The sequence below is a fragment of the Leiobunum rupestre genome, chromosome 10 (assembly GCF_980474605.1).
Source record: "Leiobunum rupestre chromosome 10, qqLeiRupe1.1.hap1, whole genome shotgun sequence".
In the NCBI taxonomy this organism is placed as follows: Eukaryota; Metazoa; Arthropoda; class Arachnida; order Opiliones; family Sclerosomatidae; genus Leiobunum; species Leiobunum rupestre.
The window spans coordinates 4,235,556-4,251,592 of NC_143393.1; the positions used below are offsets into that span (position 1 = coordinate 4,235,556).

Here is a 16,037-nt window from a genome sequence, read left to right on the forward strand (position 1 = left end):
AATACCTAAGTATGTTTAAAATTCCGAGACCCGTTCACACTTTGAGACAATCGTCAAAAATAAATACACCGACATTTTGTTCAAAGGTAAATAAATTAACTAGGGTAACGCGTTATGCCCTTTGGTACCATTGTTTTTATTTCGAAGAGTATAAAAACTCGTGTCGAGATAAGAAGAATTATATTCACAATGTCGATTCGAAGTGAAATGCCTCTTGACCGAAAAGTAGCCGTCGCAGTTCTTCGCTACACCGTGGCTTTGGGACCTATTCCCGGAAGGCCCGAACTGCCCGATCTTTCATTTCGCATGTTCGTGGTAATTCTAAGGAAGCATCACAAAGGGTTCTGGGTTAATTTCCACCCGGACGAAACGAGATGTACCGTTGACGTACATCTAGCGTATCACCCGAATATAGGGAATATTCGGAATGCACTTGGACCCTGCCTGATGCAGTTAATAACAGTAAGTAATGTCCATGGTTTCCATTCTTAGTTTTTACATATCAGACCCTGTATTAATGAAATTAGTCTTAAATAGATAGAGAAGCGGGATCTTTCTATCTCCCACGAGGAGGACCTCATGGCTTCAATGCTTCTGTCTTCCCTCAATAACACACCGACCGTCTCAACCTTCGCTTCCACATCGTCATCGGCATCTCTCGCATCCTCATCGGCATCGTACATAGAAGCTTCAGCATCAGTCGCTCCTATTTTAGCGTCCTCAACTTCCACACCTTCATTGGAATCTCTTTTGTCTTTACCTTCTACTTCGAGGGCTCATCCGTTGGCGCTCTCCACCACTTCATCATCTTCTTCAAGACCGTCATCTTCCAAACCCGAAAAGCGTAAAAAAAAGACCTCGTCTACAGTGACAGGTCAGCAGAAGAAACCGAAAAAAGTGGTTTTCCCTAATGATTTAGACGACCTAATAGATTTAGAACAAATAGTGAAAGACGCGATGGAGGGAAGCTATGACATGTAAATAAAATTGTATAACCAGGATGATTTAAAATAAAAATATATAAATTCCTTATATTTATTTCATATCAATAATAAACATACTAAATTACCGTAAGCTTACTCTTCACTCAAATAATTCTGAAAATATAAAGTTAATACTCCAGAAAATTGAAATGAGATTTCTTACATTTCTATAGATTGAATTCCATTTTCGAAATGAAATGGAGGGAATGATACTAGAAAGGAGAGATTAATTTGATGGTACGGGGATCTATTCACATACTTTTGGATCATATTTTCTTCTACCTAAACACCCAGATATTCCATAAAGGTTTTGGGTATCAAAGTACACCCTAGAGAAAACCGATATATAGTCTAACCCTGATTCGCTCCTCTCTTCATTTGAGTAGAGCAGTTAGTATGGGAGTTCTCTCCGTATTCAATTAAGAGGCGAAAAAATGTTCCAATGTCCCATTTGCTCGAATAAGTTCACGAGGAGAAATAATTTAAATCGACATATCAGGGAACAACATTCGAAAAGAAAACATGTTTGCCCGGAGTGTAAAAATAGTTTCGCGCGTAGATCGGGGTTAATTCGGCATTCTCGGATTCACACGAATGAATCTTCAAGTTCCGAAGTGAGCTCACCCCAAGCGGGCACATCCCAGCAAGAAGAAAATTCGCCGTCGCCTCAAGAAGAAGAACCGATGGATGACGGGAAACCTGACTTTGAAGGGGACGTCGAAGAACTCGGAGCTCTTGAAGACGCCTTGGTCAGTTCACGTTATATGCCACGTATTACGCACACGGACCCCGAGATTTTAATTAATTCAATCAAACCTGCTTTAATTAAATATTTGGAAAACCATTTGAGTAAGAAGCGGGGGATTAAATGGAACATGTTTATTCGCGTGAGATATGAACATGAATTACCGGATGGTCAGACGGTTGAAGCCTTACCATACTTCCGAAGTAGAACCCAAACTATACTAACATCTGACGTTATCCCGGGTCAAATCGACGCGGGATTGAAGGAGATTTCGAGGGCCATGGAAGAATTTCAAGACGCGGGAAGTGGTTGGACGATTGATCACATCTTGTTTTTCCAATTAGATATTATTTCATATCAGCCACTTGTCGCAGGATGTTACATTGAAATACCTCCGAAATTAAGTAAGAGAGGAGTCTTAAATATCAAATCCGAAGATGACAAATGCTTCTTATGGTGTCTGCTCGCAAAAATATACCCGGCAAGTGCTCACCCGGAAAGAAAGGGACAATACGAGGAATACGAGAATGAATTAGACTTGTGCGACATCGATTTCCCTTTTCAATTAAATATTAACAAACTAAAGAAAATTGAAGTGAAAAATGACATTTCAATAAATATTTTCGGGTATGACGAGGAGGTGTTCCCTTTATATATCAGTGACCATAAGGCCCCGGAGAATCGTCAGATTGACTTACTTTTTCTAAAATCTGGAGATTTCGATCATTTCTGCTTAATAACGGACTTAAGCCGCTTAGTTAGTCATTTCACGAAGCACAATGGAAAGGTGCATGTATGCAGATATTGTCTACATCGTTTTTCGGGTATGCACTCCGAAACAAACCATAGGAAACACGTAGAAAATTGTAACGTACATGGTCCGCAGTTGACTAAGATGCCCTTCAAGAAGCCGATATTAAAATTCGAGAAAATAGAATGGCAGCAAAAGGTAAGGAATTCAATCAAATGTTATTAGCTCCTGTTCTCAAATTTATTACTTTTAGGTTCCATACGTGATTTACGCCGATTTTGAATCAATAATAGATAAAATACATACATGTCTCCCGGATTCAAAATTGTCATCCACAACGAAACTTAGCGAACATGTTGCGTGCGGTTTTTCTTACGTGGTTGTAGGACCGGACGGTGAGAAATATTTGAAAAACAAATTTCAACAATTACTAAAGTTTTTCTTTTTTTTAACAGGAAAGCCGAATGCACCAGTTACATATCGCGGGATGGATTCCATCGACGTATTTCTGGAAAGTCTATTAATGGAACGACAGAAAATCACGGATTTACTAAAGGAAATAGTTCCTATGGATCTAACTCCCGCCCAAGAGGAAGCATGCCGAACTGCGACTACTTGTTATGTTTGCGAAGGAGTTATCACACCGGAAGACCCGGGAGTTAGAGATCACTGCCATTTTTCCGGTATAAAAAGTTTGTAAATAATTAAAAATATTTTAAAATAAATCATCTTTTTTTAATTTAGGTCGTTTTCGAGGGGTGGCTCATAATTCCTGTAACTTGAAATTACGTGTCGGGAAATTCACGCCAGTCTTTCTGCACAATTTAAGCAGGTAATTCCTTAATTCTTTTAAAATTTTAGAATAGTGTTAACTTTGTAATATTTATTGCAGGTATGACGCTCACCTGATTATGCAGCGCATTGGTCTGTTTAAAGACGAAGACATTACCTGCATCCCCTCAAATACGGAAAACTACATTTCCTTTTCATTCGGGGGACTCCGGTTTCTGGATTCCTACCGATTTCTTCCGGAGAGTCTCTCAACCTTAATCTCTAATTTGGCTAGTGGTGGTCCGGTCAAATTTCCAATCCTAAACTCTTTTTATCCCCCGTACCAAGTCCCATTTTTACTGAAAAAATTGACGTATCCGTATGACTACATGGACGACGTAAAAAGATTTGAAGAAACGGTTCTCCCCTCAAAAGAGGCCTTCCATAATTCACTTATAGGAGAAGACATCTCAGACGAGGATTACGAAACCGTTCGTCAAGTTTGGAACGTTTTCAATATTCGAAATTTAGGTACGATATACTGCTTAAGTATACGGTGAAAGAAATTAATTGTTTATTTTCTAACTTCGTAGGAGAACTTCACGATCTTTATGTACAGGCTGATACCTTACAACTGGCGGACGTTTTTGAGAGTTTTCGCGCAATGTGCGTAGAATACTACAACCTAGATTGTTGCCACGCCTACACCATACCCGGTTTCGCTTGGGAAAGCGCCCTTCGAATGACAAAAGTTAGATTAGAACTTTTGCTTGACCCTGATATGCATTTATTCATCGAGCGTGGAATCAGAGGCGGTGTGTCAATGATAAGCCATCGAAACGCTGAGGCAAATAACCCGTACCTCCCGGAAACCTATAATCAAGACAAACCGTCTAATTACATCATGTACTATGATTGTAACAATTTATACGGTTTTGCCATGATTGATTACCTCCCGACCGGCCAATTCGCGTGGGTTCCAGTATCAGATCTTCTGGTGTACACTGAAAAACACGTTCTAACTCTACCCGACGATTCTCCTTACGGGTTCATTTTGGAAGTAGATCTACACTATTCGGAAGAACTACACCAGGATCATAATTGTAATCCGCTGGCCCCCGAATCTCGCGTCGTAACCACTGACTTATTTTCTTCCTATTATAAACTAATGCTAAAACAACTGAATCTCCCGGCCAAAGACACGCTCCCCAAACTTGTACCTAACCTCCTCGATAAGGAACGATACGTATTGCACTACAGAAACCTTAAATATTACGTTTCCAAGGGTATGAAACTAACCAAAGTTCATAAAATACTCTCTTTCAACCAATCTCAGTGGCTACGACCTTTCATCGAATTCAACACCGAGAAAAGAAAACAAGCCCAAAATAACTTTGAAAAAAATTTCTTTAAATTACTAAATAATTCAACCTTTGGAAAGACTATGGAGAATCTGCGAAACCGCATTGATTTCCATCTTGTACAAACACCCGAGAAGGCAATCAAAAAGGCAAGCAGCCCGGCGTTTGAAAAATTTACAATCTTTCACCAAGAACTTGTCGGTATTCAGCTCAAGAAAAAGTCTCTAACCTTGAACAAGCCGATCTATACGGGGTTCACGGTATTAGATCTATCCAAACTGATCATGTATCAATTTCATTATGATTATATTAAGAAGACCTACGGGGATCAAGCTCGATTACTTTTTACCGACACGGACTCCCTCACATATGACATCAAGACCCAAGACGTCTACGCGGACTTGAAAAGGGATTCCCACTTATTCGACTTTTCGGACTATCCTCAGTCGCATTTCCTTCACTCCGAAGTAAATAAAAAAGTCATGGGAAAAATGAAAGACGAACTTTCAGGGGTTCCTATACAGTCTTTCGTGGGATTGCGTCCGAAATTATACAGTATATTGTTCCAACATGGAGAAAAGAAAGTAGCGAAAGGAGTGTGCAGACAAGTCGTGAAAAAAGAAATACGCCACGCGCATTACCGAAACTGTTTATTCCAAACCCGTGTTTTTACACATTCCATGAAACGGATTGTAAGTGATAAACACCAACTGTTTACAGTCACTCAAAACAAACTCTCGTTAAGTCCTTGCGACAATAAACGATACATTTTGGGAGACGGAATAAGAACTCTATCGTATGGTCACCATTGGATAGATTTGCTAAAACGTAAGACCTAAGTGAAATATATGTTTCGAGTGTAACGTGTAAAAAAATCCATTTTCTAAATTGTTTTTAGTTTTTGTAAAGTGTTGATAAATAAAAAAACTTATTATCATTGAAAATTTATTGAATATTTTGAATACATGAATTCCTTAACCATTTTATCATTAACAGATTTATTTTTAGAAAATCTAGACACAATATCAAATAGTCTTATTCCTCTACACCGATTAAGAGAAAAATAAACGCAGAACCCCCCGCACGTGGTACTCCCAGTTTCCTGTAGCTGCATAGAATTAAACGTCACTGTCGCACTGTTTCTTTCGACAAAATTATTAAAAGGGAAAAAATCCGGACTGTTGCCGAAACTGTCGAAAAATTCTACAAAAACAAAAACAATTAATACTTCGCTCCATCTGTTTTCAGTACTCGAATTTCAGGGGAATACCTGTAACCTTTTCGTTAGAGAAATATAACACCACCCAATGTTCGCCTTCGCCCTGTGACGTATCAGTGTTTACGATGTAGAGAGACGGAAAATATATCACGTGTTTTGGTAGTTGATCAGCTGCAAACACGCCACGGAAAAGGTCTTTCGTGAATTTATCCATTTCCATAATTTTAGTTAGTTGTATCGTATCCATTGTTTTTAGTCAAATAAGACGGTTCTGTTGTTATCAATTTCGATAAGGCTTTGAAATTCGGCGTATACGATGACTGCGATGGTTTCGGGTAAAGCTTTCGCAAACTTTATTTCAAGTCTCAAATTTCCGTTTTTAACCAGGTGAAAATGGGAAGCGTTGTTCATAAGATCAGCTGTTAGATCATAGGCGAAAAGACAGTTTCCACCAACAAAGGCTTCGCGACATAATTGGTTACCCTCGTCTATACCCCATTGATTGGTCTGAAGAAATAAATTAGCGTACGCTTGTATATAACTATGCCCCGCAAAATTCGGAGTAAGCGGTTTATGGGGGACGGAATTTCCGTCTACAAAAAGACCAATATGATTTAAATCAAAATGTTGAAAATTATACGGGGATGATTTTAATTCGCCCAAAAACGCCGTTTGTTTAACCATTCCAATAACGACTCTTTTTGGAATTTGACCAGTAAATAAATGATCTTGAACTACGCTTTGGTTTCCACCCGGAATGGAGAATGATGTACACTCGGTACGCGTGATGGGGTACTTAGCTCTCGCCATTTGCAACACTTTAGCATGTGACAGAGGGATTTCGGGAATAAGTTTAACTTTTCTGAGATAAAGGGAGGCCATTTTTATGTTGAGTTTACATTTCATGTCAGAATGTAAACAAAATTCAACGTTTGGTTTTCCAAAGACAAATTTTAAATCCACTAAATTAAGAAGATAGCGGGGTTGCTGACAAATGTCCAAATGTAGACCTCCAATCATATCAATCGTTCCTTTTTGCGCGAAATGCCTTCTTTTGACGAAACCTTTATTGTTCGCGAAATCGTTGAATTTTCCGTGCGTATCGTGATAAAATAAAGAACTGGTCAGAAAACTCGTTTTAGCCGAGTCTCCAAATGTTAATGTTGTTTGAAAATACGACTTATATGGGTAATTCTGAGCGCTTGGCGTAACGCATTTTTCATTTAAAAATAAATGAACTTCGGGGAAAAGACTTTGTAAAAACAAATTTACAGGTGCTATATTATCAGCGGCAGTAGTTACGGTACCATCAGCCGCGATTACTGCGGCTCTCGGGAATTCGCCATCTTCTCTCGTGACATCAACTTGTACGTGTAAAAGAGTTTGCGACAAATCTATATACGTCTCTGAATTCCCACTAACGCAGAAAGTTAGCGCTGAATTGTTGGAAATACTGGAAATGGGATTGTATTCGACCCATTCACCTCCTATGATCCCCGTCTGCGTTAACGGAACTTGAAAAAGGTCCAATTCAGAGTTCACACATCCATTCGAATGCGGGTGTAATAGAGCCATTACGAAAATATATCGGAGTAACTAGGACACGTTGTTTTCCTTTTCTTGACTTTGACTCGAGTGACTTTTCGTGGTTTTGCACGTCTCTTTTTAAGCCCCGACCCTGTCATTTTCTTAATGGTTTCCGCGGTTGATAATAAAGTTTCCCGACCCGCGCTCTTTGATCGGGATGCCAGAGCTGTTTTAATAGGTATTCCACTGGCAACGTCAGTCACTACTTTCGCTCCGGTATCTAAAAATTTTCTTCCGAGATATTGCGCTCCACGTTTAAATAAAGGCATGGCACTACGAAAGGCCGACGCGAGTATGTTTCCCAAACCATATCCCCTCTGCACCCCTATTCCTCGGTACACGGGAATAGAGCCGTAGCCAGCTTGATTTAGGTAGTAGTGTTCGTAGTCGCTTACAGCGGTGGCATTGAAGCGAGTCATGATGTTTATCGTTCGTTACTTTTAACGAAAATGATCGTCACTCGAGGTCGCGCGCTGTTGTTATAGCGCGAGCCAGGCCCTCCGCGGTTTGAAATGTAGAGTTACGTGCACCTTCCCACGTTCGAATTGGACAGGGTTTCCCAATTCGTCCATAATGTGCACTTCGATAGTTTGTATTTCCGAAGAAGCGACGGGTAGATAATGAGGTCGAGAGAACTCTACGTCCACAGTTTCTCCGTCTTTTCCTTTCGCACTAACAATACGTAAAAGCGGAACGTTGCTATCCCCCACGATCGTATTTTGAACGACGTCGGAATAAATAAATAAGGAGTGTAAACCCGCATCCAAATCCGCCATATAAGGTGCTATCATGGAATCCGTAATTATGAAATTTTCTTTTGGTTCCAACGTAAATCCTAGCATGACTGCTATGTCCCCGGGCATATCAACTTTAAATTTATGTCCCGCGGAAATCGATTTGAAATCGTAACCAGACGAAACGGAAACACGTTTTAATCGTTCTTCGTACTTAAATAGTATACTTTTATCTACATGTAACATGTTCAGTAATTCCTGAATTGTTAAAAAACTTCCTTTAGGTATAATAGCTACTACTTCATTCGATTTATCGTCAGTGGACCAAATTCGAATTGCACTATCTTTCTTTACGTTATTCCAAGTCCTAGGATAACTTATTTCCGTTAGTGCTACTTCGTAGGGACCGTTTAGTTTTACCATCTCCGGGAGATACGTTCTAAATTTACTTGTCGTATTATTAGGAAAGTATTTGGTTGAAGAATCGGAGGGTAACGTGATATAGAAACTCATTTTAAATCTACTTCCTGCACCCAACTGTCAAACTGTGGACCGTATCCTCGCCAACGCACGAGTAACTCGGTGGTATTATCCGATTTAAGTCTTTTTCGTAACACTTTTTCGATTTCAAAAGCGCACGTATTCAAGTCTTTCCCCACTTTTTGAACTTCTTCCTTGTAAAATACTCCTAAAATGGGTTCGGAATCTAAAGCTTCTAGTTTATATACCGGAGGGTGTCTCGGTAGCCGCTTAATCACCCGAAACAATTCTTCGGAATAGTTTGGAAGGAATCCTTTTTCGAAGAGACCCTTGTTTTTGCTAATTCTTACAATGTCGCCGATTTCAAAATCATAAGCTACTGGTGGGCTGAAATCGATGTCTCCATACAAATTTTTCCAAATGATTTTCGAATTTTCTTTCGTAACATCAACGGGCTTACATTTAATTGATCTATGGTAACTGTTATTGTACGCGTGCACTAAATCTTGTAGTACATCTACGTAGGTCCTTGTATTTTTCCCGGTAAAGTATCGATACATTCTTGATTTAAGGGTTCGAATAAACCGTTCAACGATGCTTGCCTTAATTTCGGAGTCTGTGGCAAAAAATTTTATTCCTCGCTTTTCTAACTCTTCCTGTACAGAACGACAGACGAACTCATTTCCGTGGTCACTTTGCAATCGTTTCGGTTTTCTTTCACCATCCAGTATTTTTTTCAGAGATTTGACGATAGTAACCCCTTTCTTATCTTTCACCGGTTCAACGAAAGCGTATTTACTAAAAACATCTATGCAGGCTAGAATATAACGATATCCCTGATTTTTTCTCGAAATTTTCTGAAGGTCGATTAAATCAGCTTGCCATTGTTCGTCGATGCCATATGCTATTGTTTTATTTCTTTTATACCGCCATTTTGCGTTCTTATGTAAGGTATATGTATCTTGATTTCTTAAAAATTCATTGACGATTTTCAACGTAACTTTGATTCCTTTTTCTCGAGCTGAACGATATAATCCTCGTGCACCGACGAAACCCCCAGAGTCTCTCACATCATAATAAATATTTTGCAGTTTATCCATAATTAGTAAAATTTCCAAAAGTAGGCGCTAAGTAATTCCATAATAGAAAATCTAGTAATTTGATTATTATAAGAAGTAACATGAATAAAATGGCTGTTAAAAGTTTCGGTTTTTTGGAGAACGAATTTGTTAATTTGGACACCATACTAACAGCTACACTATCCGCACACCCTTCCATGGTGATAAAGGTTATTGAAATAAATACTCGCTTCTTGCGTTAAACATTTTATTGGTATATACATTCAAATTGTCACCCAAGGTTGTCGACTGGGTGTGGTTGTGTTATAAGAAAATGACTTTAACAAGTTTATTCTCGCGGGGTTTTTAATAAATTTTTTGGGTACATTGTTGTTTTGTAACGTTTCGTAAAAACTATTAATTCCCGTGGGATCGCTTATGGCTTTGGTTTTTCTAACCGCGTCGTAAATTAAATCGATAACGTTTGATCCTGGGACGGCTCGTCCACCAATTTCCATTTCACCAAGTTCATTCCAATTGATATATCTCATTGTCCAGTTGTATAAAGATATTGCATCAGGAAGCATAGTAGGTGAAACCGAAGACGCGATATCCTGGTACCAAGTTTTCTTAACTCGCTGCTTTTCTTCTGGTTTGCGGTTAGATTTTAAATGTCGCTGTAAAGTTTGATTATATAATGTCAATTTCTCGGATTCAGTTGTATTTGAAGTCTCAAGGATAGCTTTCATTTCTTTGTCTAACGTAGGCATTTCCGGTTCACGGGAGACTTCTTCTACTGTAGAGTTTTTCATTCGACGCAGCACGTCTTCAGACACTAATATCATTTTGCGAGCCATTCATTTGTTGATAGCACGACTTATTGCACTACCAGCTACGGAGCTGACGATTGAAAGTAGCGGAGCTAATAACAGTGGGAGAAATCCTCCTTTCTGCACGAGAATTTGTTTTCTTTTGGTGAGAGGAATTTTTTGGCAAAGATGATGTAAAACCTTTCGGTGTTTCTTTAACCGACTCTTCTGACCATCTGTTAGTTGAACGTTCCCGCGTAGAACATTTATACAACATTCGACCAACGCTAAAATAGCTTCACGGTTTGCTAGTTTAATAATGCCTTTTCTCTGTTTAGCGTTACAAGTGCTCAAATATTTCAGAAAGTTTATGTTTTTACAAACTCTTTTTGAAGTTGAAACCACCATTTTTTATATAGGAACAAAAACTGCGGGTTCCTCTCCGGGTATTATTCCCGTTCGTAGTCTATACTCTTCTGCGGTGTTCGGTTTCAAGTCAATGAATAAATACCCGTACGGTTTTGCTACAGATTGACGGAAAGCGTCAACGACGAATTTAGTATTAGAGGGGGATATTTGTTTAGCGATATTCAATACGCTTGAAACGTCCCTAGCAGATCGAAAAATTATAAGGTATTGCGAATTTAGATTGAGAGTTCTAACTTCTTTGCCGTGATAAAATAAATTTTGCATTAAAATCAGGACCGACGTGTTTCGATGATGGGAGCCTCGAATAAATAGATTGGTGACGTCTTTGTTATTGGCTATTTCGCATAATAAGTCGTCCAGAATCACAAAGTTCCTAATCGCTGGATTCAAATTAGCCGGGTCTAACAAACCCTCGTGAAATTCAACTGTTGGATTACTTCCCAAAACTGAATTAAATAAATCATTTTGATATTCCGTATAACACCAAATTATACGTTCTGGTGGAGGGGAAATGCAAGACTCATTATGCTTAATTAGCTTCGCAATGAAATGGGACTTTCCACATTGAGTAGGTCCAGATACGAGACCAGTGAAGGGGTGTAACATCACTGGATCCATGTTCGTAAATGATCTTAATAAATAACGAGTCAAGATTTAAGTATGTCGAAATATTTATTAGTCTACAACATCCTCAGTTTGATCCAACATTTTTTTAGCATTACACACAACAAAAGACATGATATTATCACGAAAGTCCTCGCTTAAAAACGTGTCTAGTTTCGAGGTTATTTCGTAATAACTTATTTTTTCCATCGCGTCAAATAAATGCATTTCTAAACGGGAATTCCAATCTATCATAAGGCAATCGTGCTGACGTTGGCTGGGATGATCACTTTCACACCCCTTGCATTGCTTATGAATGAAATCAGTTATTTTCCCCAGTACAGTCTCTTTTATTTCCTTAAACACACGTTTAACCTCGTTGTGGTAGATCATCACTTCATCATATTTATCTAGCAATGCCTTCCAGGGGTAGAGTGAGATGGTGCTCCCCCGTTTAGTTAGGTAATGCTTTCCGTAGTTGGTCCCAGTTCCAAGGACTATTTCTCTCACGTCCACAACCCGTCGGTTTTGAAAAGTACACAGCTCAACTCGTCTTGTTTCCGATCCTTCGAAGAACCACGTAGAAGGTGGGATAGATTCGTCCTCCAAGAACGATGTTATTTGGCTGCCCGCTCTCCATAGTTGCTTAAATTGGCTTTCCGTCAAGGCGATTCCAACGCTTCCATCTAATGCTCCAATGTAGATATTAGCGTCTGGCGTCACCGATACTCCTTTCTTGCTAGAAATTGGGAAAGCTTTACTGGCGTTCCTAGAAAGTTTGGTACTCGTTAGTATACGTTTCAAACCTGGCTACTAAGGGGTCGTTTTATTACTTACATTTTTCAATATTCCGAGATGTGATACTCAAGCTGACAAAATTCAGAATAAATTCGGAGGGACAACGACGTCCCTTTATATAGTACCTAAATACGACCTTTGTACGACCTTCGTGTAAGTCAGTGTGGATTAAATACGAATTACTCCCCGTTATTTTAATATTGTATGTTTTTAAATTTCAAATATTTCGATGGAGTACGTGTTTAGACTTATTCCTAAAAACGATTATATTCGACGGACGACGGATATTGGAAACCACGTTAAATAACTCATATAGGATCCCTTTCCGGCAAAGGGAGAAACTCCGTAACCGAGGATCCGTTTTTCAAGGTCTACCGTTCTTTCACTTTACATTACTTCTCGTCGCCTCTTTTAGCCTCCACTTGAATTCGCTCCCCGTTATTTTAAGCATATAGCTAATGTTTCGTCTCTCTCGCCGTAAAACACGTTCAAGGTACATTCCCTCTGCGTAAAGAAATAGGAAGCCGCCTATTTAATAAGCTCGGTATTCTACGCCGCATTGAGGCTTCGGAAAGTCATTATTTCAACGGACTTTTTCGTACTTTGTCTCTACCGGCGCCGAGCTGGGAAAGAGAACGAACTCGAGTCGGTGATTTTTGCTCCACGTTGATTCTCTATGGAGGAGATCCACGTTCAATTCTTATGGGGGCAGATCCACGCATGATCCTTATGGATCCCCCTCTATGGAGGAGATCCACGTTCAATTCTTATGGGGGCAGATCCACGCATGATCCTTATGGATCCCCATAGGGATCATAGATCCACGTGGGGCTCAACTCTCATTTTCTACCTACTAACGTTATTTCTTCTTTTACCTTCTAGCATTCATAACCAGAAAGATACTTTCTACTATGTATATGGTGGTTGAATTTTCTGAAAAAACATCCAGTGGAGACATTGAATGTGGCATCATTCAAAAGAATTAGCTGGAAGAAAGTCGTAAAAGATGCTTTTGGCCTCCCTACCGTTCAAATGAATAACAAGTTAAGGCACTCTTAAATTCAGAGATTCCCTCGAAGAGTTGGAAACAATATGGAGTAAACAAAGTGTTTTATGATACAGGTATATCGACTTAATTACTTTTAAGTTAAAATACGTTTTTATAGGATCCATATATTGTAAATTGTTTTAGACGACTATAAAAAAGCTGATAAGAAATCAATAATCGAATACGTGTCAGATTTTGCGAATTCATCTACAGATTTTATAGATTCTGAAGGTATTTCTAGAAAAAGGAAAAAAGGAGTGGAAATAACAAAATATCATCTACCGGTAATTTCAATACCGAGCGTGGAAGCAGTGATGATGGTATGGTTTCCGAAACTAATAAATCAACTAAATAAGTAACTTACGTAAGAGATAAGTGAGGCGTTCTACCGATAAGGGGGCACCTGCGGGCGGGGGAAACGGGGGTGAAACGGGCCCCTGTAGGGGCCCCCATTTTGCGGCAATATTCGGCGGGGTCAAAAGGTTAGCTGATTTACGATGTTACCCTTATAAAACCTAACCCTGGGTGAATAGGTTATCTGCCCCTATGGCGGTGTGGACAATAAATAGGGTGAAACAGGCCCCTGTAGGGCCCCCATTTTGCGTACATTTTCGGCGGGGTCAAAAGGTTAGCTGTTTTACGAGGTTGATTTACGATGTTAGGTCAATAGGTTATCTGCCCCTATGGACACGATGCAAACAGCCGTTAAATAAGGGTGAAACAGGCCCCTGTAGGGTCCCCCATTTTGCGTACATTTTCGGCAGGTCAATAGGTTAGCTGATTTACGATGTTAGGTCAATAGGTTATCTGCCCCTATGGTGGTGACACGATGTTATGCAAACAGCCGGCCTGTCATAGTTAATAGCTGGAGGCACCCCATTTTAGGTCAAAAGGTTAGCTGATTTACGATGTTATAACCCATAAAACCCAGGTGCTAACCCATTTTAGGTCAATAGGTTATCTGCCCCTATGGCGGTGACACGATGTTATGCAAACAGCCTAGGTGGTAACCCAATTTAGGTCAAAAGGTTAGATGATTTACGATGTTATAACCCATAAAACCCGGGTTATAACCCATAAAACCCAGGTGCTAACCCATTATAGGTCAATAGGTTATCTGCCCCACCCTAGGGCGGTGACACGATGTTATGCAAACAGCCTACCCGTCATAGTGAATGTCACCCCCCTGTCTTTCGAGTTGGTTGGTTTTCGCCGACAAACACTTTCGGGCCCCTAAGGGTAGCGTAAAATAGCGGGCGTTCATCGGTAAAAGTGTTTTGGAAAAAAAGAGCAGAGTGTATACAAATTATAAGGTTTTATTTAGATATTCAAAGTTACAGTACATTAAGCGGATGAAAACGTTTAAAGATAAAACAATTTAGTTTTAATATATTTATGGTGTGTAGATACCATATTAAACAAATTGTAAAAGTTAAATACACAAAACATATTTTGGTTGGCCACTGTTTCTTTAAAATCGTCAATAATTTTAAATGCTGTTACGTAATTGGACGCATAGCGGACAACGGTATCATACCTTTCATGTTCATCCGATAGAAATAAATTGTTGGGTGCACATGGTTCTTTATACAATATTTCGTAAATTTTACGATAATTATCGGTTATAACGTAACCCATTAATTCAAAGAGTTTTTGGTTCACTTTAAGGAGTTGAATGTGCGAATTAATGAAATATTTGAGTCTGTCCAATTCTCGAGTTTCCGGCGCTTTGATTACGACCGACGCTTCGGATATCGTACTTTGCAAGGTTAATTCTTTTTGGTCAGACATGGCGGCGGTCACTAGCGCATCAGATAGCGGGAACGGTGATCGAAAGGGCAACCGTTGGGGATCATTTATTTGTTCCCAGTGGCCGTATAAATCATCCCAGGCGCGCGAAGACATTTCAAAGACCTGGTGTGTGATTTTATTGCATAGAGCTACAGATATATCGAGCTCAGACGTAAAACCCGTAGTAACGAAAAGCTCGGATGAAAGTGAATACCGAGGGTTAACTTTCCGCTGAGTCGGATCAAATTTAGACATTTTAGTAGGCGCTGGAACGTTATCTACACAGCTTCGTTTAGACATGATGCTCGAGAAACGGTTTGTAGTGTACTGCCGATGGATGACGGGGATGAATCCCTTATATAGCGATAATAATTTGATGACGTAATCAGGATGACGTAATGGGTTGACTCAATGACTCACGCGATTAGTCAAATTTTGCGGTGTTATGTGTATAGCGACGGCCATATTGGTAAACCAAAGAGATAGAAATTCTACAAGTCCCATTAAAAGTAAAATCAACGCGATTAGTAATGCGTTTTTAGGATTGTTCGCGATAAGGCGAGTAACGGGAAAGGCGGGATCGTCCCTATTCGGTAGGGCTGGTGGAATCATCTGACATGATGTTATGCAAACAGCCAGTAGCTATAAACCCGAGTAATGGGCCCCCTACGGCATCTGTCAAACACTTTTTTCCACGTGCGAGTGGTGTTATGAAATAAATCCAAATAGTTCAATGGGTCGAGCCCTTTGTGTATCTATTCATAACTATTTTCACCGACAAACACTTTCCCCGTGTAACATTATTTTCAAACACTTTTACGATGCGCAAAGCTATCCGTCTTACGGAATATCGGCCCTAAGGGGTAAAGG

At 39.6% G+C, this 16,037-nt stretch overlaps 4 protein-coding genes across 6 annotated transcripts in view; 3 read left to right on the forward strand and 1 right to left on the reverse strand.

Annotated features, from left to right (window-relative positions):
• LOC149923375 (multidrug resistance-associated protein 1-like) overlaps positions 1 to 16,037 on the reverse strand; it is an 82,738-nt gene that overhangs the window by 47,232 nt on the left and 19,469 nt on the right. The gene's annotated exons all lie outside the window — the stretch shown is intronic.
• Positions 170 to 982, forward strand: LOC149923376 (uncharacterized). The gene is made up of 2 exons (XM_090161217.1): positions 170 to 462; positions 538 to 982. The coding sequence occupies exons 1-2, from the start codon at positions 190 to 192 to the stop codon at positions 979 to 981; spliced, it is 717 nt and encodes a 238-aa protein (XP_090017343.1). The 5' UTR covers positions 170 to 189; the 3' UTR covers position 982.
• On the forward strand, positions 1,418 to 2,191 carry LOC149923377 (uncharacterized). Its single transcript, XM_090159736.1, has 2 exons — positions 1,418 to 1,732; positions 2,073 to 2,191. The coding sequence occupies exons 1-2, from the start codon at positions 1,418 to 1,420 to the stop codon at positions 2,130 to 2,132; spliced, it is 375 nt and encodes a 124-aa protein (XP_090015862.1). The 3' UTR covers positions 2,133 to 2,191.
• Positions 2,209 to 5,472, forward strand: LOC149923378 (uncharacterized). Of its 3 annotated transcripts, none has more exons than XM_090160157.1 (7): positions 2,209 to 2,677; positions 2,733 to 2,874; positions 2,935 to 3,162; positions 3,224 to 3,311; positions 3,372 to 3,781; positions 3,844 to 4,353; positions 4,450 to 5,472. In XM_090160157.1, exons 1-7 carry the CDS (start codon positions 2,555 to 2,557, stop codon positions 5,448 to 5,450), a joined length of 2,502 nt encoding a protein of 833 aa, XP_090016283.1. In that variant the 5' UTR covers positions 2,209 to 2,554; the 3' UTR covers positions 5,451 to 5,472. The 3 variants fall into 3 exon arrangements, with proteins under 3 accessions (XP_090016283.1, XP_090016282.1, XP_090016281.1); XM_090160156.1 differs by having other exon boundaries at positions 2,209 to 2,552; positions 2,615 to 2,677; positions 3,844 to 5,472; XM_090160155.1 differs by having other exon boundaries at positions 3,844 to 5,472.